Source organism: Phalacrocorax aristotelis, chromosome 22 (genome assembly GCF_949628215.1).
Source record: "Phalacrocorax aristotelis chromosome 22, bGulAri2.1, whole genome shotgun sequence".
Taxonomy (NCBI): domain Eukaryota; kingdom Metazoa; phylum Chordata; class Aves; order Suliformes; family Phalacrocoracidae; genus Phalacrocorax; species Phalacrocorax aristotelis.
The window spans coordinates 8,203,104-8,227,406 of record NC_134297.1 but is presented as its reverse complement, the minus strand read 5'-3'; the positions used below and the strand labels follow the sequence as shown (position 1 = coordinate 8,227,406).

Sequence of the window (24,303 nt, the reverse complement as noted above, 5' to 3'; positions counted from 1 at the left end):
AATCACTTCCTGCTGGTCTTTTCCAAGCCACAGTCAAGCGAAGGGGTTAAACCCCTCAGCTAAGTCTTCATTTGCAGCCATTAATACTGCAGCATATTATAGTTTAATCTGTCCTGATCCCGGTTTAATGCAAGATTCGCCGAGGCTGGAGCTGGGGGGGGGCGAGCAGGAATAATTTCATAATTTTGGCAGCCCCGCCGGGGCTTAGCCGAGGGATATGAAAGGCAAATTCCAGGCAGTGGCCTGAATTATTGGGACTTATGAACCGGCAGCTCAGCGGCAGATGCCTGCTGCTGTTTCCAGAGCCGCTCCATCAATTAGGAGCAAAGGCAAGGAATTACCCCACAGATGGGGGTGGTCGGGGGGGGGGGCATTGTAGGGATTTCAGCCCCGCCACAATTTGTAGCCCCTTTGCTTTGAGGGGTTGCATTGACCAAGGCAGGATGAAGACCGGCGCCAGCATCGCCTCGCACTGCTTGGTATTAATAACTGGGGCGGTGCTGCCTCTGACCCCCACAAATGCCTCGGAGCGCTGGCAGGCGGGGGGAGGGGGTGGCACGTGGCTTATCAGTTGGGAATAAAATAAAATTAAGAAAACAGAAGAGGATAGAATCGAATCAATTTAAAACATAAAATAAAAATTAAGAAACAAAACAAAAAATTGATGTAAAATAATAAAATAAACAAGTATGTAAAAAAACGAAACCAAAACTTAATATAAAATAAAATAATAAAATAAAAAACAAATAAATAAATATTTAAAAAACACCAGCATGAAGTAAAATAATAAATAAATATTTTTTAAAAAGTCCCCAGGGGTGGGCTAAGGGAGAGGACCGAGGCCACTAGTCACACGCAGTGTCAAGGAGCAGTGGAATTTGGGTTTGCGCCACAAGCTATATGCGGAATCAGTTTTGCAATTGTTTTTTCCCTTTTTGCATTAAAAAAAAAAAAAAAAAGTAGTTTTTCTCTCTTTCCAGCCTTTCTGTGACAAGGCAGGGGGAGGGAACAGCCACCATGGGGGTCTGCAGGCAGAGGTTGGGGCATGGAAATTGAGAGCTGGAGCCCATCCTTGCCGTGAAATCTGGGGGGAGAAAATAAATGGATATCCAGGACGCGCAGGGAACCAGAGGCTGTTTGCCCACGGTAAGGGGTGGAAAATCACCCCTACAGCACAAGGAGGAGTTCTGGGGTGGAAAAATCTCATTTTGTTGAATACGGTTTTACCAAAACACTTTTTTTGGGCGTTGTTTTTATTTTTTTGCCATGGAATCCTCCAAATCAAAGGGCTGAACCAGCCCTGACATTTTCCTGCAGGAGAGAGGTCGTTCGCAGACACTAATAAAAAGGATTCGACACGGGCTAATAAAGAGAAATTAATTCCTCTAATGGCCTAATTTCACACCTTCGGCAGGGCTCTGTCCACGAGCCGGCGGCCCTGCGGCCACATCACAACGCACCTTGCCTCCCTCAAAAATATAAAATCAACCAAATGCAAAGAAATCCAGCTGCTTCCCACTTGGAAAAATCCAGCCTGGGGCGGTGCAGGCACCGCTTCCCGCGGGCCCATCATTTTCACTGGTCAGGCCGGGAAGTTCCAGCCCCGCTGTTGCATAAAGGGAATAAAATACTTTTTTAGCTGGGGAAAAAAGAATTGCAGCAGAGAAGTGATGCTGCTGGGCCAGACCTGGCAAAGACGCTCCCACACCATGCAGGGAGGGGGGGATTAACTTTTTTTTCCCCTTTTTTTTCCTATTTTTTTAATGGGTTATAAACCTCCCGCTAGAGCATAAAACCCAGCAGGGTGACTTGTCCAGCGCTTTTTATATTTTCCCATCACATTTTCCTAGCGATTTCCCTCCATGTTGATCGACTGACGCTTGTAGCCTTCTGCCTTGGTGCAATTATTGAGAATTAACAAAAAGCCATCGTTTTGGGCAGAGGGCACAGCCCTAGGAGAGCTGAACGCCCCCCGGCAGTGTGTGTTTGCTTGCAAATGACATGCGCACAATATATTAACCGCTGTACAGGTGAATATTCAGATTTTGCTGATAAAAGGCTCGTTGGGTGTGGGTTTAGAGATAAAAATATATTTGCCAGGGGTAGTTTTGGCTCCTTCCCAAAAATAAGCGTCCAGATTTGGACAAGCCAACAAATTTTTCTCACTTTTCTGGATGGGAAATACCTCCAAAAAGATATTTCTGGTTTTTCTCTCTTTTTTTTTGACCTTCAAACAAAGGCTGTAAAAACTCCAAAGGGTTTCTTGGTTTTCGTTATCCCACGAATGCTGCAAAAATCCTCGCCGAAGCATGAAGAAAAGGCGTTTCTTTTCCTTGACTGACATCTTTTGCCTTGAGAAAATTATTTCCATCATCGGGATGAATCTTGAGACCCGCCCCACATAATCCTGTGCGTTTTCCCAGTGACCAGTGGGTTTATTCCACGCCTTCATCCGCCCTTCCGGACCTTTCGGACTCATTTAAATATATGGCATCAAAATATTTTAGCTGCTATTTTTTGGTTTACGAGGCCCCGCAGCCCTGGCCATTAAGGGGGGGTTAATCCTTAACCTTAAACCTTAATCCTAATTATAATATTATACATTAATGTTACATCATGGCTGTACTGTAGCACTGTAAATAATTACATATCACTTATGTAATTATATATGACTTATATAATTACACTATTTACATGATTATAAAGTTAGTTACTACAATTACACAAAAACATTACTGCATATATTACAATATTATATACTATTATCTCCAAAGTGACAAAAAAAGGCAACTGGAGGGCCTCATCCACCCTGCGCCCGCAGCTGCCCCCACCCCATACGGATGCATGAACCGCACCCCTCAAGTTAATACGTGACTTGACTCCTCCTGGGTGCTTTTTCAGCCCAAAATCGCATGGTTTGGCCAATAAAAAAAAGGGCTAATTTGGTTTTTCTGGGCGGTGACAACCTGGGGAGGGCGGGGTTGCTGCAAAACCGGGTCCATGAAGGAGCCCTACCACCATGAACTGTTGTCGATAGTTATTATTAAAGGATCTAATTGCTAATCCCCCCCATTGCTGCCTGTTAATTAATGCATTTGATTAATAGTGGATTAATAATGCATTTTAATAGGGAATGCATCAATGAATTCATGCATCAACCAATGCGTCAATTAATGCAATTAATGCGTCAACGAATCGATGCGTCAACTGATGCATTAATTAACACATCAACTAATCGGTGTACCAACTAATGCGTTAATTAATGCGTCAAAGAATCGATTCCTCAACCGATGCGTCAATTAATGTATCAACGAATCGATGCATTAATAATGCATTAGAATAGCTGATGCATTGATGAATAATGCTTTAATTAATTAACGCACACCGATATTAGCTTGCATCACCTGTAGACGGCTCGTTTGTCAGCCTCCAGCTGCGCCTGGGGGTCACCGGCCGCAGCGGGTACCGGCGCGTTGGCGGCCGCCGGCGTGGCGAGATGCACGGGCTGTGCCTTGGCGGGCTGCGGGGCTGTGGCCGTCATCTGGGAAGAGGGGGGGTGGAATAAAGGGGAGGGGAAAAAAGGAAGAGAAGACAACAAAAACGGGGTTTATTGCACTTCGCTGAGTTTTGCAGCCTGCTGCGCTAGGTTGTTACAATTTAGGAGGAGGCAGCCCCATGATGGGGCTCTAAGCAGGATGGTCTGCATTTCACCTGACCCTGGAAACAGCAGGATTAGGTTTTCCCCATTTTTTTTCCTCTTTTTACTAGGGGAAAACATAAGAAAAAAAAGTCCTGACGTCCTTATTGCACCACCAGCAAAGCGAAGGCGGGGGGTAATTTACTAAGGGATGCTTTGCAGAGGTCCCAGATTAAATCAGCTGCAATGCTCGTCTCCTGCTCGCCGCCACTTTTTTCAAAGCAGGTATTATTGTCTAGACACACAGGCATTTTAAACTTTCTTCCAAAATTATGTGAGTCTCTTCCAGGTCGCCAAGCCCAGGGATGAATCATTTTCGTACCGTATGAAGCCAGCCAAAAAAAAATCCACCTTTTTTTTCTTTTGCCCGTACCCAATCACTTCATCTCCACAAGATTCAGTTTAAAAAAAAAACACCAGGGAGAATTTTAATCGATTTGGGTTCAAATGCATCAGCAACTCCCAGAATCTGTTGGTTTTCGCTCAAAATCTCAGGAGAAAATTAATGCAAAGAGGCTGTTTTGTCCGCTTTGGTGTTGAAATGTTGACAAAAAATCAGCATTTTTCTGTTTTCACCCGTAACTCTCCAATCTTCCCGCGAGCTGGGTGGCAAAAGGAAAGTTCTGCCTCTTCATAAGTGTTATATATAAAAGTTATTTATTTGGCTAATATATAGGTTCATTTCTGTGTTTGGTTACATATAAATAAAATCTCTCATTTATTCATTTGTCTAATATACTTCTGTATTGCTGTGTTTGTTTCTATAGAAATATGTATATATATTTGTATAATATACATTTATAGTTATTTCTGTGATTATTTATATAGAAATACAATGTTTTTATATCTATGTATACACATATCTATACATATACATATACAAAAAGGTATAGCCGTATGCCCAGAGATGCCTCCAGCCAAACTCACCCTGACACTCAGCTTTCTTGGCATGAAAAAAGCACATTTCTTGCCTCCCTTGAAAGCTGCGTAAATCCGAGCTGGGCCAAACCCGCGGCCCCTTTTGCTTTCAGAATGTTTGACTTTAATATCTCCTGCCTGACCTTTTGCTGCCGGTACGGCGCTTTTTTTTTTTTTTTCTTTTAATCTCCTTTATTGTTCATAACACCAAAGTTTGGCTCCGGCACCTGTATATTCACCCAGCGCTGTTTAATTTCTAACTCTCCCAACCCAGCGTTCGATTTCCACCCCTCATCCCTTCTCTGGTGCTAAATAAATCAGCAAAAAAGTCAGGGTTCCCACCCCAGCAGTCTGGATTTTGCTTTTTTCTCCCCCAGTTTCTATCTAAAACCAAAATGCAAGGGGGTTTGGGGATGCCCCAGCAGTGCCACTGAGTATCTCCCCATCCTCTTCCTCTTCTTCCCCTTTTTTCTCCCTTGAAAATTACTTTTTGGGTGGGAGAATGGCTTTTTCCCTCCCCCTTTTTTCCTTTTTTTTTTCCCCCTCGTCACACTCATGTACGGGGGTGCCGCAGCCCTTTTCTGCATCCTACCAAGTTGGCTCTTTCCAGCCCAGACTGCAACTAATTGGGCAGTTACCCCCAAAAAATCCCCTCCTCTGCGGCTGTTTCAGAGCCATTACCTCACCTTGGGCTAAAGAAAATAATAAAAAATAAATAAAAATAACCCCAAATTGGCGTAAAAAGAGACGAGAGGATGCTCGGATGTGCGTATTCGCAGCCTGACGGGGATGCCGGGCAGGAAGGAAGGGGAAAACGCAACCAAAAATGGCTTTTTGGGGAGTAGGTGGGGATGGGAAGGGAGGAAAAGGGCAGCAGGTTCCTGGCCTGGGAGCGCGAACGTCTCGGAGTGCGAAAATGGGGAAATAGGGGGGGAAATGGTCTGGATTTGGGTAGAAAACTTGCAGGCATTGACCAAAAAAAAAGCAGGCAGTTTTTTTGTTTGTTTGGTTTTGTTTTTTTTAATGGCCAAAAATAGTTACAGGAGGGGAAAGAAAAAGGGGGTGGGGGGAAGGTAAATGCAAAAAATGTGAAAAAAGTTAACAAAGTTTTTAAAGATTTAAAAATACGTAAAATGATTGTGTAGAACTATGTAAAAATATAAAAACTATTGTTAAAAAATTTGAAAAATACGTTAAAAAGGTAAAAGGTTAAGAAAAACTAAAAAAAAGTTTTTAAAAAGTAAAAAAGTTTTTAAAAAGTTTAAAAAAAGTTTTAAAAAAGTAAAAAAAAAAGTAAAAAAAAAAGTTTTAAATGCCAAAAAAAAATTGCCAAAGGATGTTTTTGCAAGGCTCCGGTTTAAAACAAGAGATTTTTGAGGTGCCGCTTACTCAACACTGCGCATCATTTGCTGTTTATATTCTTTTTTATATTCTATTTTTTGGTTTTTTTTTCTTCTTTAGGAAGAAAACCCTTGGCTGGAGTTCGTGGCTGCTCGCTGGGCGATGCAGGGGCTCCCCGCAGGTTTAAGTGCGATAATCCCCCTTGCTTTAGGGGTTTTATTGCTTTGAAGACTATGGCCAAATACGCTGACTCTAGAGAACAGCCATGGTGAAGGTCTTCAGGGCAAGAAATTCTCCTAAATCAGCCATATTTACCTTATTCCTTAGTATTTCACAGGGAAATTTCTCTACCGCCATCACATGTGCTGAAAACAGTGGTTCTGAGCCCAAAAACGTGCTGAGGACGCCAGGAGTTGCGGGGGGTTTCATTGATCCTAGTGAAAAATCAACATCACCCAGTTTTGAAGCTGAGGCGTGGCTTTTTAAAAAAATCTTTTCATAATTAAAAAATTTTGTATTTTTCTAATTTTCCATTTTTGTCCCTGATGGAGCCACCTAAAAAGCACTTTTTTGGCGGGCAAAGCTGCTTTTATCTCTTTCTGTGTTAAAAATGCTGAAAAAACATCATCTACACCCAATTTTTAATAATTTTTAATAATATATTTACATACTAAGCAAATAAATAATTTAATATTTTTTAATTTTCCACTCTCATCCCTGGCGGAATCACTTGAAAAAGCCCTTTTTCGGGGGTGCAAAGCTGCTTTCATTGCTTTTGGTGCTGAAAACGCCTATTTTTAAAACACCATTTTTTCCCTAACTTTGATAATAAACAGCTGAAGACTTTCCCTCGGCTTTTTGTTTTAATTTATTACGGAAAACCTATGGATTTTTATCCTGACTTCCTAATTTCCACAATCACGCTCGGTATAAACAGTGCTCTGTATTATACCCCTTTAGCAGAACCAGGTGATTATTAAAGCAACTATTTTTCCTCTGAAAGGCAGCTTTTCCCATCATTTCTGCTTCAGTTTTGCACATTGCTGACAGTGAGGGTGATTGCTCACACAGCCTCTGCAGTAAAATATTAATGCAAACCCCTTTTTTAGCCCTTTTCTCCCCAAAACAGTCCCCTTGACAGTCAGGAGATGGTTGTAGCTCTAATAATTGATTGTTTTTTATTTATTGCTGACCGTCCCCATCTCTTCCCGGTCTTTGGAGAGAGGAAATTTGTGCGATTTCCTTTACCAATCCTTAGAAATCCCAAATTTTCAGCTCGCAGCAGTTGCAGCGTTGAGGCAAAAAAAGGCAACTCTCGGCTGCAGCTTCTCCTCCAAGCCCACTAAACTGAAGGAAAATCGCTTCAGCAACCCTCTCGATAGGGAAAAACAGGAGGGTTTTGATCAACGATGCTCCTGAGGGTCCCCAAAATTCCACGGATTAAAATGGGGGGGGGCAGATATGGGATGGGGAAGGTAGCAGGGACATCGCTGTAGGGCACTGCAGAAAATCTCGACTATTTTAGACATCCCTTAAATTGCCCATTAGGAGTAAAAACAGTGTCGCAGCTCCCCGCTGCATAAGCAAGAAAGGCAGCATATTTCGACACGGGGGGAAAAAAAAGAAATTGGGAAAGAAAAAACAGAAAAAACCTCTCAGAGCGGAGGAGCGAAGCGAGCAAATGATGACACAGAAGTTGGAGGAGCCATAAAAACCCCACCAAGGTGTCGTTTGCAAGAAGTGACCTTTTCCCACTGAAGGAGACGAGCGGAAAGGAGACCTGGGTGGCTTCAGGGGGGTGTAAAACTCAATTTATTTATTTTAGCTTGTAGAGAACAGGCTTGATTTGGTTTTTTTTCCCTGGGAGGGGAGATTTTTCTGCTTTTGCAGCTGAGATATGCAGCAAATGGGGGAAAAACTCAAAATGAACCCCCGCAAAAAGCTGCTTTGAACATAAAGCCGGTTCAGCACTCAAGCCAGATCATTCCCATTTGATCACTGAAGCCAGTAAAGTGGAAACATGATGTGGATTTGCCCTCCAAAAAGTCTCAGGATGGGCTACAAGGCGCCAGACCATCTCTGAAGTCCAACCTCAACCCCCATGTCCAGCCCATTGGGGTGCTCCAGTAGCGTTTCTCTTGGACAAACTCCTTTTCTTATAATAACTCCATAACGAAGCTTGGAAAAGCTATTCGACCCCTTGGAGCAACATTGGAGATGAAGTCTTTTTTTCCCCCTGCCACAGGTTGCCAGAAAATTCCATAAAAATAAATGAAAAGGCCATTCCTATGGCTAAACCCATCCTGGTTTAGTCAGATGTTTCAACTTTCCAGTTTATTAACCCGCTGGCTGCAAACACGCCACCATGTTGGCTTTCCAACAAGACCCCGTGACCCCAAAATAAGCCAGAAAGGGGGAAAAAAACCCCCATACTTTGACCAAAAACCTGTCAATCCTGGAGGTTGTGTCAAGAGGGAGTTGAATTTTTGCCAGTCTCTTCAACGAACGTGTTAGGGTAGAATACTTTGCAATGGTCATTGTTTAGGAAGGCACCATAATTAATGCAGGAGTTGGGGGTCACAAGGGGTCTGGAGGAGCCCATGGGTGCTAGGAGACACTCACCTGTGGGGTGTCTTGGTAGGGAGGAGGGGGCACCGTCTGGGTGGCCATCATCGTCAGAGCCGATGCCGGGGAGACATGGTGCATCCTGGGTGGGAGTCACATCGAGAATCTGTGGGCAGGACAAATGCCGCTGCATTAAGGGACATCTTCCCCCTCAAACAGTCCCACGGAGAGGGGAAGAAAAAGGGGACAGAGAGGAGAGGTGACGTTCCTCGCATGAGTACCCCAGCTCCACCACCCGGTCTGTCCCCGGAAGAAGCCCAAGATGATTTCAGGACCCTTATCATAATTGGGTGATTATTTGAGATTTGTGATTTTTGGATAAGGAATGCATCAGCAGCAAAGCAAAGAAGGCTGCTGGCAAGGAGATCGTCCCTGGGGAGCAGCCAGGCAAGGGCAGAGCTCTTGGAAACGATGGCTGCCATCAGTGAACCTCAGTATATTTCCCCCTTGTGAGCCTTGGTGCACTCAGGGCATTTTCTTTCCACCCTTTATGCCTACAACCACAGCACTTCAATGGGGATTTCCGTCCCCTTTCCAGTTATTCCTCCTTTTTGGAAGCAGGAAGGAAAGACAGACATGCAAAACCTTCCATTTTCTGAAACTATTCACCAAAAAAAACCCCACAGGATGTGTCTCTTTGCCTTTGGCCACCGTGGAGTCACATCCACAGGCATTGCCTGCTCGATCCAGAAAGGACATTGAGCAGCCAATGTTGAGCTGACTGACCAGTTGACTCTTACGTTGCATTGACCAACCAGCTGACTCCTATGTTGAGCTGACCGACCCTGTGGCGATTAAATGCGCAGAATTGAAGACAGAGAGTTCAAACCCTTGCTTGATTTGAACCGGGGAGCAAGCCCCCATTTTGCACGTCCCGTACAGACGTCCTTGAAGCTGGGAGGCAGTCTGCTGCCCTCAACCTCTCTTGAAGTTGCTCTGCTTTCTGTAAATGCATACTTATTTGAGGGGGGAACACACTCTTTTTTGGTATCCTCAGGTCCCAAGGTGATGGAGAAAGAAGAGGGACCCCAGGAAGGGACAAATTTGTTCCCTTGAAGCTCTCGGGCTCTTGGCTGGATGCGTTGGTAGACCTGGTGTCAGGGTGTAACCAAAAATCAGCTTTGCCCCAAAGTGCCTCCTGTCCTATTATTTCACTGCAGCTGCCTGGTTGCTTCAGAAGGAAAGGCTTAAATCTTGCTTAAATCCTCAAAAAGCCCTGCCCTGGGTCCTCTCGGTTTCAGCTCTGGATTCAGCAAACTAATGAAGCCACCTGGTAAAATCTCCCTGGAGCCTCCAAAAGTGCATTTCTCCCTGCAATTACTCATTTTCGTAAGAAGGTGAGAAGGTGACATCTCTCGAAGGGTTCGCCCAGTTGCAATGCCCGTCGTTGCGTTGGCTTCCCTGTTGGCTTCTCATCCAGAAAGAATCTGCCGCACCGTCCCGTGGGAAGAGGAAATGCAAGAAGTTACACACAGTCCTCTGGTATAGTGAAGGGATCTACCAAACAATGACATCAGTGTTGCTTTTGCCATGAAATGGTGACATGAGGAAGAAACCCTCTCACACAAGGCAGAGGAACAGGGATACCAATGAGCTCAGTAAAAACTGAGGCACATTTGGGGTCTTCAGATTGATCTCCACAGTTTTCTGGGGGAAGATTCACAATATTCTGGTCTTCTCTGTAAGGCTTTGGGCTTTACAAGCACCAAGAGAATAAATGCACTGAGCCCCCAGGGAAAGCCAAGTGCTCTCTGCACAGGATGAGTGTCAACCACTCCTACTATTTTTCATTAATGAATTAATTTTTTTTTTTACTTTGCACTAGTATGGACAATCCATGAATTGAGTATTAAGAGAGCACACCCAAAATCCTGTGCACTGGGAAGGCAGACTGGGCTCCTTGCATGACACAGACCTCTTGCAGTGAGAAGGATATTGCCTTTATGGGATTAAAACAATGCTTTTCATCCTTTTCCCCCAACAGCAAAATAGCAGGAGGCAAAATTATCCACTCCTGAGTGAACTCCCAGCTTAAAATCTTCACTGTCCAATGTCAAAACTTGGCTCACAGCTGCAGGCACATCCTCAAGGGCTAACGCCACGGGGAAATCTCCCCACCAGAAATAGCTGCAGCTGGAGAAAAGCAGAATTCAGCACCGTGACGGTCTAGACACCTCGGTGGGAAGCTAAAAAAAATAAGAGGTTACTATTTGGGGAAAAAAACCCTGCTTGGCATCTATTGTTCATGCCAGGAGTGAACCTATCTCTAGTGCGTGGCCATTTATTGTGGGGTGCGAGCTTTTCGGCCAAATATATTCCCAGAAGGTGGCAGTCCAGAGCCCGGTTTAATTGCCGAATATCATCTAACTTGCTAAAATCAAGCCATTCGTTAAGGCTTTATGGGCGTTGATTTGTTCAGAGAATAGGACTTACAGCCAAGTGTAAAAAGAAAAGGATAAAAATGAGAGACAGCTGTTGCTGATAGTGGTAAATTTATCTTGGGGGAAACAAATGCACTCGGGCACCGTAAATATCCAGGGAAGCGCCTGGTGCCCGCGAGAAAAGCCGGAAGGGTGTTTCACACGGGAGCCCCTGGCCATGAATCTTGGGCTAATGGTGCAAAGCTGTCAGCCCCACGGATTTATTGGCAGCCAAACACAGGGAAGGGTCAAAAGCTGCTATTTTATACATTAATCCTTTTTTTTTTTTTTCTCCCACCTCTGAAATCAATTTAGCCACGTGAGCTCTTGACCATCGGCATCCGGATGACGAAAGGGGCCAAACCCCTGCCAACCCCTTGCAGATCAGCTCAAGGCAATGATCAAATCTTGGGCAAAGAATGAATTCTGGGGGGCTGGGGGTTGAGGAGGGCAGGAATTGCAGCCAACTCCCAGGGCGTTTGCACAGAGGAAAGAAATGGTGAGCAATAAAACCCATAAAGGCTCTTTCATTTCCGGAAGCGGCGGTACTTTAGGTTTTGGCAGCGACCTGAAATCAAAGTATCCTAAATTTCCTTACGAAATAAAATTATTTCAGCTATCGCTGAAATATTGCCATTAAGTTGAAAATGTATTTCCCGAAGGGCTTGCGTCTACCTGAAAGAGTCTCAGATTTATAGGCTGCTTTTTTTGCCAGCAATATATTACCTCCTCTTTCAAATAAAAATAATTAAAGACTAAGTTGAGAAGTTGGGGGGGGGGAGGTTCAGTGTGGTCACTGGTGCCTTAAAACATTTAAAAAATCAAAGTATTGCAGACAGTCGTCCACCACCCCCCAGGTGAATACAGCCTCCGTCATTAGTAAAACAGCCATAAAACCATATTAGAAGTAGGGCTGAATGCAAAAAACAAACAAAAAAAAATCACATTGTTGGGACTTGACGTTAGCGTTTTCAGTGGATAACGTTAATATTAGCTTTGCAAGGTGCAACTTCTGTTTCTAAATCAATGGGAAAATGGGGGCTGTTTTTTCCTAGCTCACTCAGCAGCTTCTGCTCTGCAGCGAAACATGCAATTGATGACGGAGGATTCAACGTGAGAAAACAGAAAATCAGCTTTTCGGGCATTTCCTCTTCTCTACCCAAAGTTTCAAAATTATTAGAGACAGTTAAGGATGTTTTTCCAGACATGGAAAGATATTTTTATGTATTAAGGGAAGATTGCCTTTTCTAAAGGGTATTTTTAAAATTTTTTTTTCTTTAAGGCTTGCAATGACACCGTGTCAGTCATGCTCCCTTCTGCAGCGGGCTGCAAGTTTTTCATGCCACCATCTTCGCAGAGGACTTCTGCATGCTGGAGTTTATGATATATGCATTCATTATGTGCATATATCTAAGTTAAAATGAAGAAATATAGCTGAGGGGGAAGGGAGAGGCACCTCCAGAGGACGATATATCTCGCTCTGAACCACCAGCGAGGACAGGTTCACCCTCGGCGGGTGATGCCGACTCTTCATTGGCCATAAAGTGAATGCAGAGTGACCCTCTTGCTCTTGAATGTCTCATTTCTACCCGCCAACCTTCACTCTTTTTGCTTGTTTTTAACAAAATTCCCCCGTTACCCTGAAAGATAAACACCAGGTTTTCACAAGCTATTAAGGGAAGCCCCTTACGCCACCCTGAGCTCATTAAAAATAAATGGAATGCTATTAAATGGTTGAAAACGGAGAAGAATCCCATTTTTCAGGACATCAGCCATTCTTGGTCATTCCTCACGTTAAAAGGTTGCTTCCGAGTGGGCTCGTGCGATGCCTCATCTGAGGGTGTCAGGAGTGTTTGTGCAAGAAATACCTCCGCGCCACCAGGTATTTTTAATTTTTTTAGGAATATTTCGTAGCCAAATTTCCTCTCACCAAATCCAGGAGAGTTTTTGCACTGGGAGCATCCTTTGCTCTTGGCCAAGATGCTGGTTCCCTAAATGCTGGCCTTTGTACCCTTCCCAGCACCCGGTTATCGAGTTATTTTCCAGTAAAAAAGGATGAACCAAGCCCTGCTACAACCACAGGTTAAAGCAGATGGAGATTCGCTATTTCTGCAGGATAAACCCTGGATCAGAGCAAACCCCTTTTCTGTTTTTCACCTAAAAAAGCTCTTGGTCAATGCGTAAGCGCTGGGGTAAAAGGGAGAGGGAAATGCCGCATCAGGCAAAACCCGAGAGTGGGAAAAAACTCTTGCTAAGCACCCATTTGGTTTGTCATTGATGGGACACCTCCCCTGCATGAAGGGGAAAACAGCATTTTATTCACTTGATATTTGCATTTATTTATTTAATAGTTGCAAATCCTTCTCCCAACTCCAGCTCCACAGAAAGGGGGGAGCTGCTACAGTGAATTTCCGATGAGAACAACAATTACCGCTAAGTATTTCTCTCCTCTCCAAAGATCCCCATCCCTAAAAGGCTCCAGGGATATCTCTGCAACATAAACATGAGAATAAAACCTGCAAGAGCCAGTCAGAGCTTTAGTAGACAAGGTTAATGTACCTTGAACGGCAGCATTAAACAACTTTGTTCTTTTTTTTAAGTGGAAAGCTGAGATACCTACGTACATTTTAAAGTGTTTTTATAGAGGGAGACCAGACCATTAAAGCACCTTCCAAAACAAACTAGCACAGGGAAACCATCAAAAAAGCTTCTTCAAAGTAACCTAAAAATACTTGCATTTTGGCCCATCCAGCCCCCGGCCCAGCAGAAGTTCCCAAAAGAGCAAATTGTGATTTTTTTTTTTCGGAGGGCAAATCAAAAAGCTTTGAAGTGAAATGTAGCTGAGGAACCCAAAAAATGTGCAAACTTCCTCTTGCCAGAACCAAATTGTCCAGGAAAAGTCTGATTGCCTCAAGAGTGCTTGGAAAAAATAAGGAGTGGATTAATTTTCCAACAGTTCTTCGCTGCAAGCAATTAACTGTGAATAATTTCTGCAAAATCTTGCCCCATGCTTTCAAACCTTGCCTTGCAGACTTCGTTTTCCATTGCAGCCTGCTAATCCCATGAGAGAGGAATCGCCGAGCACCCACATTTCCATCACGCAAACACCAAATCTCAATCCCACGCCAGCCCTGGAGGGTCCCATCTCCACGGTCTTGGCCAGGGTCAGAGTTGCTTCTTAGAGGATAAAGAAGAGGACGGTGAAAAAATGCGATGAATTTTGGAGAGATGGGCCAGAAGAATAGGCTTAAGGATGAGTCTGAGATGAAGGAGGTGCAGGAAAAATGGGAGATTTGTGGATTTTGCATGTCTCCTGTCCCACCAGCAAAGTTGATGTCAGAGCTGTTGCTTCAAGGATGGGCAGCTGAGAAGGAACATGCTCAAGAACAGTCTTGCTCAGCAAAATGTGACCGTCAGCTGCATTTTTCCATCCCAGACTGACAACTGCAGTCCTTCACCACATTCTCAGCCAGCACAAGTATTGCAAGGTGCCAATCAGAGCAACGCTGGTGCAAAACCCACCCGCAACCGCGATGTAGATGTGTTCCAACAAAGATCCCACCACCAACTATGCAGTGACTTTTTGCAACCGTCGCTGCAGCCCACCACATGAGCAGCAATGCAGCCTTTAATAATGCCTTTTGGGGGTATTTATTTTGCAAATCAAAGCCCACAGGCTTCAGGCTCCTCTCCCAACACCTGCAGGAGTAATTGCACCATGTAAACGCCAATGGAAACCTGCTTTTTGCTGGGCTTGCAGAAGTTGGGCTAATAACAGCAGACCTAACCCAACTGCAGAAACATGGGCGAGACGCGCACGGGAGCGTGCAAAGATTTCCCCACCCATGGGAAAGCCCCAAAAACAGAGCAATGCCGCAGCGCACCTAATAAAACGCTCTCCTCCCCTAAATCTGCCTCGTTTCTTGCTATATCCTGCTAACACGCTTGCAAATTTTCCCATTGGGAGAGGGAAAGAAATCCCTTTGGAGCCGGCTGTTTTCCTCTTTCCCATATGGCAGATAAATCAGAGCTCCCAACTCGCCAAGTTTCCGCTTCACATCCCTCTCTTGCAGCTCTCCAGCTCCTCCTGGTCTTACCTCCCTAGTGAATTCCCTTTTAAAATGCAGAATTCCCAGTGAGAAATGACTCTACAAACCAGAAGACAAAACTAAGGTTTTCCTTGAGGCATGCCAGGCTTCCCGGTAGCGGCAGAGAGCTGTTCCCACCCGAGCCCTGCGCCAAGACACCAAAGATTGCAATGTGAGCTGCTAGATTAATTGCCTCAATTTAAACATCTTTCATTTACCCATTTGGAAGCAATTTTTTTTTTTGCCATTTTTCCAGCGTCAGTGACAAAAGAGTGGTTGGAGACATGACGTGGTGATTCATACAAGCTCCAGCTAGCTAGGGACACACAAATGGTTTCAAACTCCTTTAACTATGCTTAATTACACCGTCTTCTTCATTTACTCTGAATGGTAGACCCTAAGATATGCTCAGCCTCGTCTGAACTCAACACAATGAGGAAATCGGGGACAAAAACGGACTACAAAGCGTTTACAGCATGAGGCAGATATGCCAAATTTTCTTGCAGCTTTTTTTGCACAGTGACAAAAGGCATGACCTGGCCTTGGAGCTGCATCTCTGTGAACATACAGGCTTCAGGAGGAGGTAAGCTGAAATGGTTTTGTGCCTGCAAAATGGGGGGACCCACATATGAGGTGGAAAAGGCCAAGGGGAACCAAGTTACTTCTCAGAAGATGTCTTCAGGATAGATAATTTCTATCATTACACTTAGAACAATGCCAGCCTTCTGTTCCAGAAGGTAATTAGGTGGGCACCCATCATCACATCCTTCTGCGCCTTTAGTGGAAGGTGTCTGGACCTTGTTGGCACAATTCGCTGAATAAGTTGGGTTTGGTCTTCTTGCTGGAGATGCTTCCCAGGCCAGGTTGTGCTTGTGTCCTCCACAAGCTCAGTTTCCTCCATCGCAGGGCAGCCAGCCCTTCCATGCAAGTGCCAGGCAGCTCACGTCAAACTACTGACTGGGAAGAGGGCATCAAGGCAGGGAGGATCTCCCCAAAATGGGGTCCTTGTGGTGACCCCAAGCTCCCACAAACCATCCAGAGAAGTAATTTCAAAGTGAATCCAACCTGTACCTTTATTAGAAATGGGGCAAAACCAGACTAATAAGAAATTCAGCAGCTTCATCACATCCTTAATCATGGGGTTTTTTTGGCCGAAGGAAGGTCACCAGTGAGAATCAGGGCTGAAAGGGCAGCCTGGGGGAAATAATCCTGCCATTATTGGCTGCTGTTTATTAAAAAGCACTTTCAGAGGAGGCAAGACTCAAAGAAAAGATGCTCTGCTCCACCATGGACCAAGTGAAGCTTCACTTTGGGATGGAAGAACAAAAAAGTAGCTTTTGGGTTTTCCCATGAGATGCCCCCACCCTAAGTATCACCAGTTTAGGAAGAAAGCTGGCACTTTTTCAGGTTACTTGCACAAATTGAAGGCAGCTCCTCCATTTTCAGTGACCCAAGATTGCTCTTTGCTCCTTTAGGAGGAAAGTTGCCGCCAATGGGGTTTGGTTTTTTTTTGTCACCTGCCAGCTGCCTACGGTTTTGGCACAGATCAAGCATATTTGTCACTCTGTCAAGCCCTAATTTTAGCGATCGGGGTTGACTAAAGGACTGTGAGACCCTTGGTTTCATGTACCTCTTATTTTAAGCTCCGCGTTTCAGTTATTTTTAGCTGGTGACCATTTCTCCACATCCTACTGCTGTGCCAAAATTTTGCAGTGATAGCAGCCCATATTTCAGGGTATTTTTATAAAAATATATCTGTGTTTTCCTCCAGGCTGGCCATGGCTTGTAGGGCTCATAACAACATGTTTTCAACACTTGAGCTTTGAAGCAAGATTCTTTGCACAGCCTGATTTCTAAAAAATGAAGAAAAAACGCATCAAAAAAGAATAATTCCTACCCTAAATGGTCACTGCATTTAGGGAAGAGGTGATATAACTTGGGTAGACTGGAAAAGCGCAAGAATTCCTCCACATAAAGCCCCGCTGAGGTCACAACTTGATACATCCCACTCGATTAATAAATATAATTGTCTAATTAATAAAACGCGAAGCAGCCTTACCGTTTGGGGGTGCTCAGGGAGCTGCTGCCCTCCAAGAATCCTACCGCTGCCCCGAAAACAGGATTTTCTGGGTAGGGATCACAACCTGGGAAAGCAAGGATGAAATATTTGAATGTTGAGAGGAAATGATGAAACGAGAAGACGAAATATTAAGCAGAGGATGAAGCTTCCTGCACTAGCTTTCAGCAGTGTCAGTGAAGCCACAGTGGGCAAGGCCACCCTTAATGCACTTTTCTTGCAGGACAGTGGGGAAAATAGAAGGAATCAAGGAAAACTTTGGTGGGAATATCCCCTTGGATATTCTGAAAACAGGGCTGATGGCTGAGCTAGACCAGACCTCCCAGGTTTTGCCCAGGCAGGTTTGAACATTGCCAAGAAAGGAAAAAAAAATGAATCAGCTTTTTAGAGGTCGAACCAAGATGTGTCCAGAAAACAAAGGCGTGCTCGTTGCTGGTCTGTCCGCAGAGGATGAAGGGCAACACAGTCCCGTCTTGTCCTTTTTGGCTCCTGGAGGGCGGCGAATTCCTGGCACGGGATCTCACTGAGGGTTAGTGGTACAATCTGGGTCTGAAAAGGGGAAAAAAGGGAAAAAGCAGTGAAATGGCATTGCCGTTGGCCATGCCCCTGTTTCGCACCAGCCACCACCATCCGCCTGGTTAATTATAATCTTCGATTGAGTGTAAATGTGCTTTTACACTCGGGCTCGGCGGGCGCAAACTAGGGAAGAGCCATTAACTCAAAAACAGGGGAGCTCCCAGCTGTTATTTAATAAGAAAAAGCCCACGGAGATGTTAGAGATGGTGCTGCATCTACCAAGGATCTGGCCTTTACAGAGGCTGAGGCTGGGATTTCTAGACCCATCTAAGCATATCCAGTGGACAAATGAAGATGAGTTGAGCAAGGATCAGCACAGCCACGGGGGTGTTTTGTGTTTGACTGCAAAAAAATAAATAGAAGAGATAAAAATACCCAGATCTCTGAATAAACATCACCCCTAGTGAGCCCCTCAGATCTCCAATATAGGTCTGATAAATGTCCCTTGATACACATCACCTCCAGATATCGCCTCTATGTTAGCGTATATACATCACCTGAGATCTCCAATACATCTGATACCTCCACCTTGATATCTATCACCTGGTAGAGAGCTCCTCAGATCTCCACTATATGTCTGATATATGTCCCTTGATACCCATAATCTCTCTTGAGCTCCTCGTATCTTCAGTATTCATCTGATATATCTACCTTGACATAAATCACCTCCAGACAGCTCCTCACCAATGTACATCTGCCATATACATCTTTGATACATGTCACCCGACTGGAGCTCCTCAAATCTCCATGATGTATCTGATACATCTAGCATGATACACATCACCTCTAGAGAGCACCTCGTATCTTCAATATACATCCGATAGATCTACCTTGATATATATAACCTGGTACAGAGCTCCTCAGATTGCTGGTATATGTCTAGTGTATGTATATATATATACACCCCTTGATCTGCTGAACTGCTCAGATTCAAATGTACATCTGATACATGCACCTCTAGATACACATCACCTCTGGAGAGCTCCTCAGATACCCAATATACATCTGATATACCTACCGCGATGCACGCCACCTGCAGAGAGCTCCTCAGGTCTCCAAGACACACCTGAGGGACGCGCCTCTGCTATATGTCACCTATGCCTCATGTGGTGACGCCATATGGGAGACCCATGAGAACCATCTCCCCTGGTTCTATTTCCATCCCAAACCCCTTGCAATAACAACGCTCCCGTTTTCGGGCCCTCACGGACAGTATCCATCATCATGGCCAGGAGCATGGTTCCAAAGGACAGAGGTGTATGCAGAAGCTCGCATAGGAAGTGCCGTTTCTGGAAACCTGAATGTCACCGAGGCCATCAGCCAAGGAGAGATATGGAAGCAATGGGGTGACTTCAGGGCAAAAAAGGGCAGAAACCCCCAAACATGGAAAACTTGGTGAAAGGAGTGAAAGGTCAAGATGCCCCTTGACTTCCCAGGGAAGTGTAGGCCCTGCTGAGAGGTTTAGAGACCTAATCTGGGTTATGCTAAATGCTCAGAAGGGGCTTGAGTCCAAAACTCTTCCACCACAACAGCAGCTGAAATATCCTTATGGATATTTATGATCAGGAATATTAAAAAAATCCCAACCTATGGGGTCATGCCTTGGAAAAGCATGCACAGGCTGACTCCAAATACGCAGGAGAAGGACCCAGGCCTTGATTTGTGGTGGATTTGTCCTGACAGCGTGATGAAAAAGCTCGTGTTTTGCAGCAATCCTTCATCCTTGTAAAGACTTTTTTCCATCTCATGGGACAGACTTTTCTCATCTGGGCTCACCATATGAACAAAACATGAGGAGCGGAGGAAAAGGAGCAGATAAGTAAAGCTCTGTCAGTGCTAGAAGAGATCTGGTAGACTGATTTTCATCCTTGGAGGTGATCAGGGCAGAGGTCTTGGATGCTGTATGCATGTAGGACAAAAATATGGACTTGTGCAGCTGCTGCACAAAAGATGCCATTTTCGTCCCCATCACGAAGAGCACCAAGAGCCAACCGCACCAGGGACACCCTTGCTGAGGGACGTAAGTCCTTCTGAGCCAGCACACACTTTTAGTGACTTTTAAAGGCATCCTTTGAAGTTTAGCGGAGGACTTTGAAGTCTTCCCAGCGCGAAAGGGAATGGAGGAGATGCCTCCTTCAAGATGTTCCACCGTGGGCGATGCAAGCCAGCAAGAAACGTTGTGTCCTGGGCACTCAAGGTTGCATGGAGTGTATGCCAGAGGGTCAGAAATGAGGCAGCATTAATGACAAGCCATCAATCCCCCAAAATGCCCTAATCAATCCCCCAAAATGCCCTAAATCCTGATCTACTCGACCTGAAAAACATCCAGCCGCTGAGATGGAAATGCAGCATCCCAGGACCTCAGCCTGTACCCAGACTGCAAAACGCCAAGGGCATTGCTGTTAATAAAGATTTAATTAAGTGTAAGGGAATGCTAATAAAGCTGACATTTAGCAAAACAAAATCCAGAATTTTTGCAAAAAGTCTAGGATTTTAAAGCAAGAAAGCTTCTCCTAGTGTGTCACCTTGTTTCCAAAGGGAGCAGATCATGATGCTTCAACCTTATCACATCGGTGCTGTGTAATAGTGACAACCATTTTTTAATAAATTTTATGCCAGCTCCTCTGACATAAGTGGAAACAATGAATGGTGAAATCCCTAATAACGCTGCTGGTTTGTACTGAATTATTTTTATACCCCACACTACTCTCAGGAGTCCATTGCAAGCTGTACTGGCCCCAAACTCTACCCCCACGGGGAAGACCAAAGAAACCCTGTACACATGAAAAATTGTGTAAAGGCAGAAATCAAAGCTCCGATTTCAGTTTAACTCTTTAAGGAGCTCCAGGGGGCGATCGCGACTCTCCGAGCACTTTGGCAACACCTGCTGCCATCTGCAGTGAGGACTATTGCACTAAAAACCTTTGCTTTGATGGTTTTTTTTTCTCCCAGCGGTGCAATTTCTGTAGCATCTCCCACTTCCAAGAAAAAGCTGGGGCTGCAAGGCAGGGATGCTCAAAGGTGCAAAGAGCAATAAGGCATTTTCACCCTTCTACCTCCCCAGTCCCACAAGTTAAACATAGCGATGCACTAACCCCATCCTTGCTCAGAGAGAGTGAAAAGACTTAAGACATGCCCACACACACGCAATATTTCTATATTTCTTCAAAAGCAAAGCTGTTTCGCCGCAAAACACGGTCCGAGAGAGACGAGTCGCTCCGAGGCCCGCTATAGGTGATTTGCATTATCCAAAGGGGGCACGCATGGAAATATCAGACACCCCCACCCCCGGACGTGCACATGTGCGCACATCTGGGCCCGGGGAACAAAAGCGGCCTCGCTACACCGCACTGATAAATAATGGAAAGTCGAAGTGCCCCGCAGAAGCAGCACCATACTGTTCGGCCTCAGGCGAGACGGAGGAAAATTTGGTACCCATGAGGTCTGGAACAGTGGGATTAACAACACATCAATTTTAATGCAGGGTGGGTTGGGTTGGGGTTGGAATTTTTTTTTTTTTCTGCTTCACAAACAGCAAAGTGAATGTTTGAGCATCTCGGCGGGGGGTTAATGAGGACTCTGATTAGTTATTCAGATTTGCCGATGCTGCCTCCATCCATCCTCGGATGGTGGAATAACGGGAAAGGGTTTGTAGAAAAAGCCCTTAAAGATGACCTGCTTGGCTTTTGCAGCTCAGGCAGACGCAGGTTTCGGGAGGCTCAAGGCTAGGGGTCCCCAAAACTGAAATCCTAGTGCCAGCTTTGGGGCAGAAAAGCACATTTTTCCATCATTTCAGGGGGGGATGTGAAAACCTGCTGATTCCTATAAAGGCTCAAGGGAAAATATTTGGATTTGTGGTGGTTTTTTCACATGAAAAACAAACTCTTGGATGCTTTTAGTAAAATTTGTGTGCAATTACAGTCAGAGGTACATGACCAAAAATTATGGGTGCGTGGACGCAAGGATTCGCAGATGAACAGATGCATTGATGCGCAGATGCGAGGGCACATGGATGCACGGATGCGAGGATGGAAGGAAGGAGCAACCATCCACTGGGTTGCACAAATGCACCATCATCCACTGTTGCAGTATTTGTCACAGCATCCCACAAAAGTCTAACAGAGAGCTTTATGTCCGAGCAAGGAGCTCACTTCTTTGCTCCTTGGCCCAGAAACATTTTAAGCAGGTTGAGCTCACCCACAGCTGGTATATTTTGGGGTTCATTTCTAGATTTAGGCTTTCGTTCTTCACCTGCATCAAAGGAAAAAGGCAACCTGAGAAAATAGATGGCAGGTATCCGAAAGGATGCTGCAAAAAGGCTTAAAGGATGCAGCCAGAGCGGCATTTCGTGGCACTGCAAAGGGGGCTTGTGAAAAAAAAGTAGGCCTCATTTCAGGATTCACTTTAGGATTCATTATTTCTTCATCAAGAATATTTTAAGGATGGATGGCATGGCGACAGCACTCACTCAACAGTGAATTCATCCCAGTGATGAAGATCAGCACTTTATTTCTAGTTGGGTCTGAAGACCCAGTTGGCTCTTGCTTTGAGGGTCACTCAACTTAGTGTTCACCAGAGGTTTTTTTGGATAAACTCCCCGGTATTCATGTCATTCCCCACAATGCCTGCCCGGATCTCAAAAGAAAGACAGACTGGAGTTATCCATCTGATTTTGTGAATGCCGGGGCTCTCCAGCCCAAACAGGCTCTTTTCCCCAGGACCGCCTCCATATGCTTCGACTTCGTTTTAAATGGCGCGTTAATTGTCCTGAATTAACAGCTCCAGCTGGAAGAGCAAACAAGCAATTTGCAACCTTAAGATGATGCCCAACTTATCTCAAGTGATTTAAGTCAGGTTTTTTTTTTTGAGGGGAAATCTCGTCTTTCTGGTTCCAAATGCACTGCTCAGAGCTTGGCTACAACCACATCCCCGAGAGGATTAATGCACCCATTTAGCAGAAGTGGCTATTAGCCCATAGCCACAGGCGGGATGGTAGGAAAAAAAGGAAGAAATAAGAAATCTCTGCATTTGGCTTTACTTTAGAGAGAGGAGAAATACAATTGGTCCTCTTCACTGCTGGGCAACCCAATGATTGCAGTAGGGCTCATGAATATTTTCTCCCCAACACACCTTTTTTTCATATTACATTTACATTTTGTTTCAAGATATTCATGCTCTCAAAAAAAAATCTTTCAAGGTTTATCCCTTTGGCCTCTTTCATCTCTTTTTCCCTTTTCTTTTTTCAGCTGCTGCTCGAAAGAGGAGGTGAGAAAGTAAGACCATGACGATTATTTGTTTACAAGTCTAGATCTTCAACATAGAATTTTTTTTTAAATGGCATTTTCATCACTTTAAATCCCTCCTAATATCACCCAGTGTGTGGGAATCAAGAAGCAAAGTCCACCCCCATCTCCCCACCCTGTCATGCCTGGTTTCAAGAAGAACAAACGGTGCTGGCAGTGAAAAGGGCTCTACAGAAATGTTATTTCTCCTACGGGAACACAAAACTGCTTTGGAAATGCAAGAAAAGCTGTCTATGATTACGACCAAGTGTCTTCTGCCAGATCAAGTAGAAACTACACTTTTTACCCCAGCCAATGTTGAGTTGGGAGTCAATGTCCATCAACCCCTAACAGCCTTCCAAGAGCATCAAGGCTGGGTCCCATCAGATGACCACTGTTGTGGATGGAGTAATGGCCCTCCAGTAAGGTTTTCTGATGGAGTCAGGACAGTTCGCCTCTGTTTTACAGGGAAAAAGGAGTTTAATTGTGTCCTGAAGACACCAAGGAGGGATACAAAGGCGATCCTCAGTATGGACGCTGCATCAAAATGCAATGATGCATCCTCCTCCAACAACGGGAGGTACCTCCAAAATACAGACCCATGGTCCAAGGCCATGGCAATGCTGTTGGGATTTGAGCAGCCTTAAATGCCTGGATCCCCGGGGCCGAGCTGTGCTACCTGACAACTACCTGGCTCATGTATAAAGTAAGAAGAGAAGCGATAAATCACTTTGGCACCTTCCCTGGGCATGGCAGCCCCCGATAAAAGCCCAAAATTCAAGGGAGGCAGCCTGATACCACACTATTCCCAGCGCACCCTGTTACGCAGATTAATCCTTCTTGATGGAGAATTACAATTAGGGCTCCGTCTTAAGGACATATCAGCAATCAGATATCTTATCAAATGCCACCTCAATTATTCAAATAATCCCTGGCTCTTAGATTTGGGTGCTGTTTAGGGAAAGCGGTCCGATTAATGTGCTGACACTTCCCCATCACGTCCAACATCCTCAACTTCATGTCTGATTACAGAATTTGCATTCAATTTAATATTTTCCATCTGGAGTAAATGAATAATCCGAGTACCTACCCCAGCCTTAATTACATTTGTTAAATTAAAAACCCAGGATGTGAGAAATTTAAATGCATGTAGCTCCGTGGCCAGACAAACCTGCACGTTCAACCTGCCGCAGCCCTGCCATCTCCTGCTCCAATTTCTCTTCCTTCCCCATAGCCATGCATCAAAGAAATTACAACTAGAAAACAAAAATTCTTTCTA

General features: G+C 44.8%; 1 protein-coding gene across 2 annotated transcripts in view; it reads right to left on the bottom strand.

The window, feature by feature from the left end:
- The window catches only part of PKNOX2 (PBX/knotted 1 homeobox 2), a 91,448-nt gene that overhangs the window by 19,337 nt on the left and 47,808 nt on the right, over positions 1–24,303 (bottom strand). The window contains exons 2-6 of one of the 2 annotated variants that reach the window (XM_075116051.1): positions 17,564–17,715; positions 17,149–17,233; positions 8,579–8,687; positions 6,272–6,390; positions 3,405–3,541 (exon numbers count right to left, since the gene is read on the bottom strand). In XM_075116051.1, coding sequence (XP_074972152.1) covers positions 3,405–3,541; positions 6,272–6,385 — 251 coding nt within the window. In that variant the 5' untranslated portion in view covers positions 6,386–6,390; positions 8,579–8,687; positions 17,149–17,233; positions 17,564–17,715. The remainder of the gene's footprint in view (positions 1–3,404; positions 3,542–6,271; positions 6,391–8,578; positions 8,688–17,148; positions 17,234–17,563; positions 17,716–24,303) is intronic. The other variant, XM_075116050.1, reaches the window with a different exon arrangement.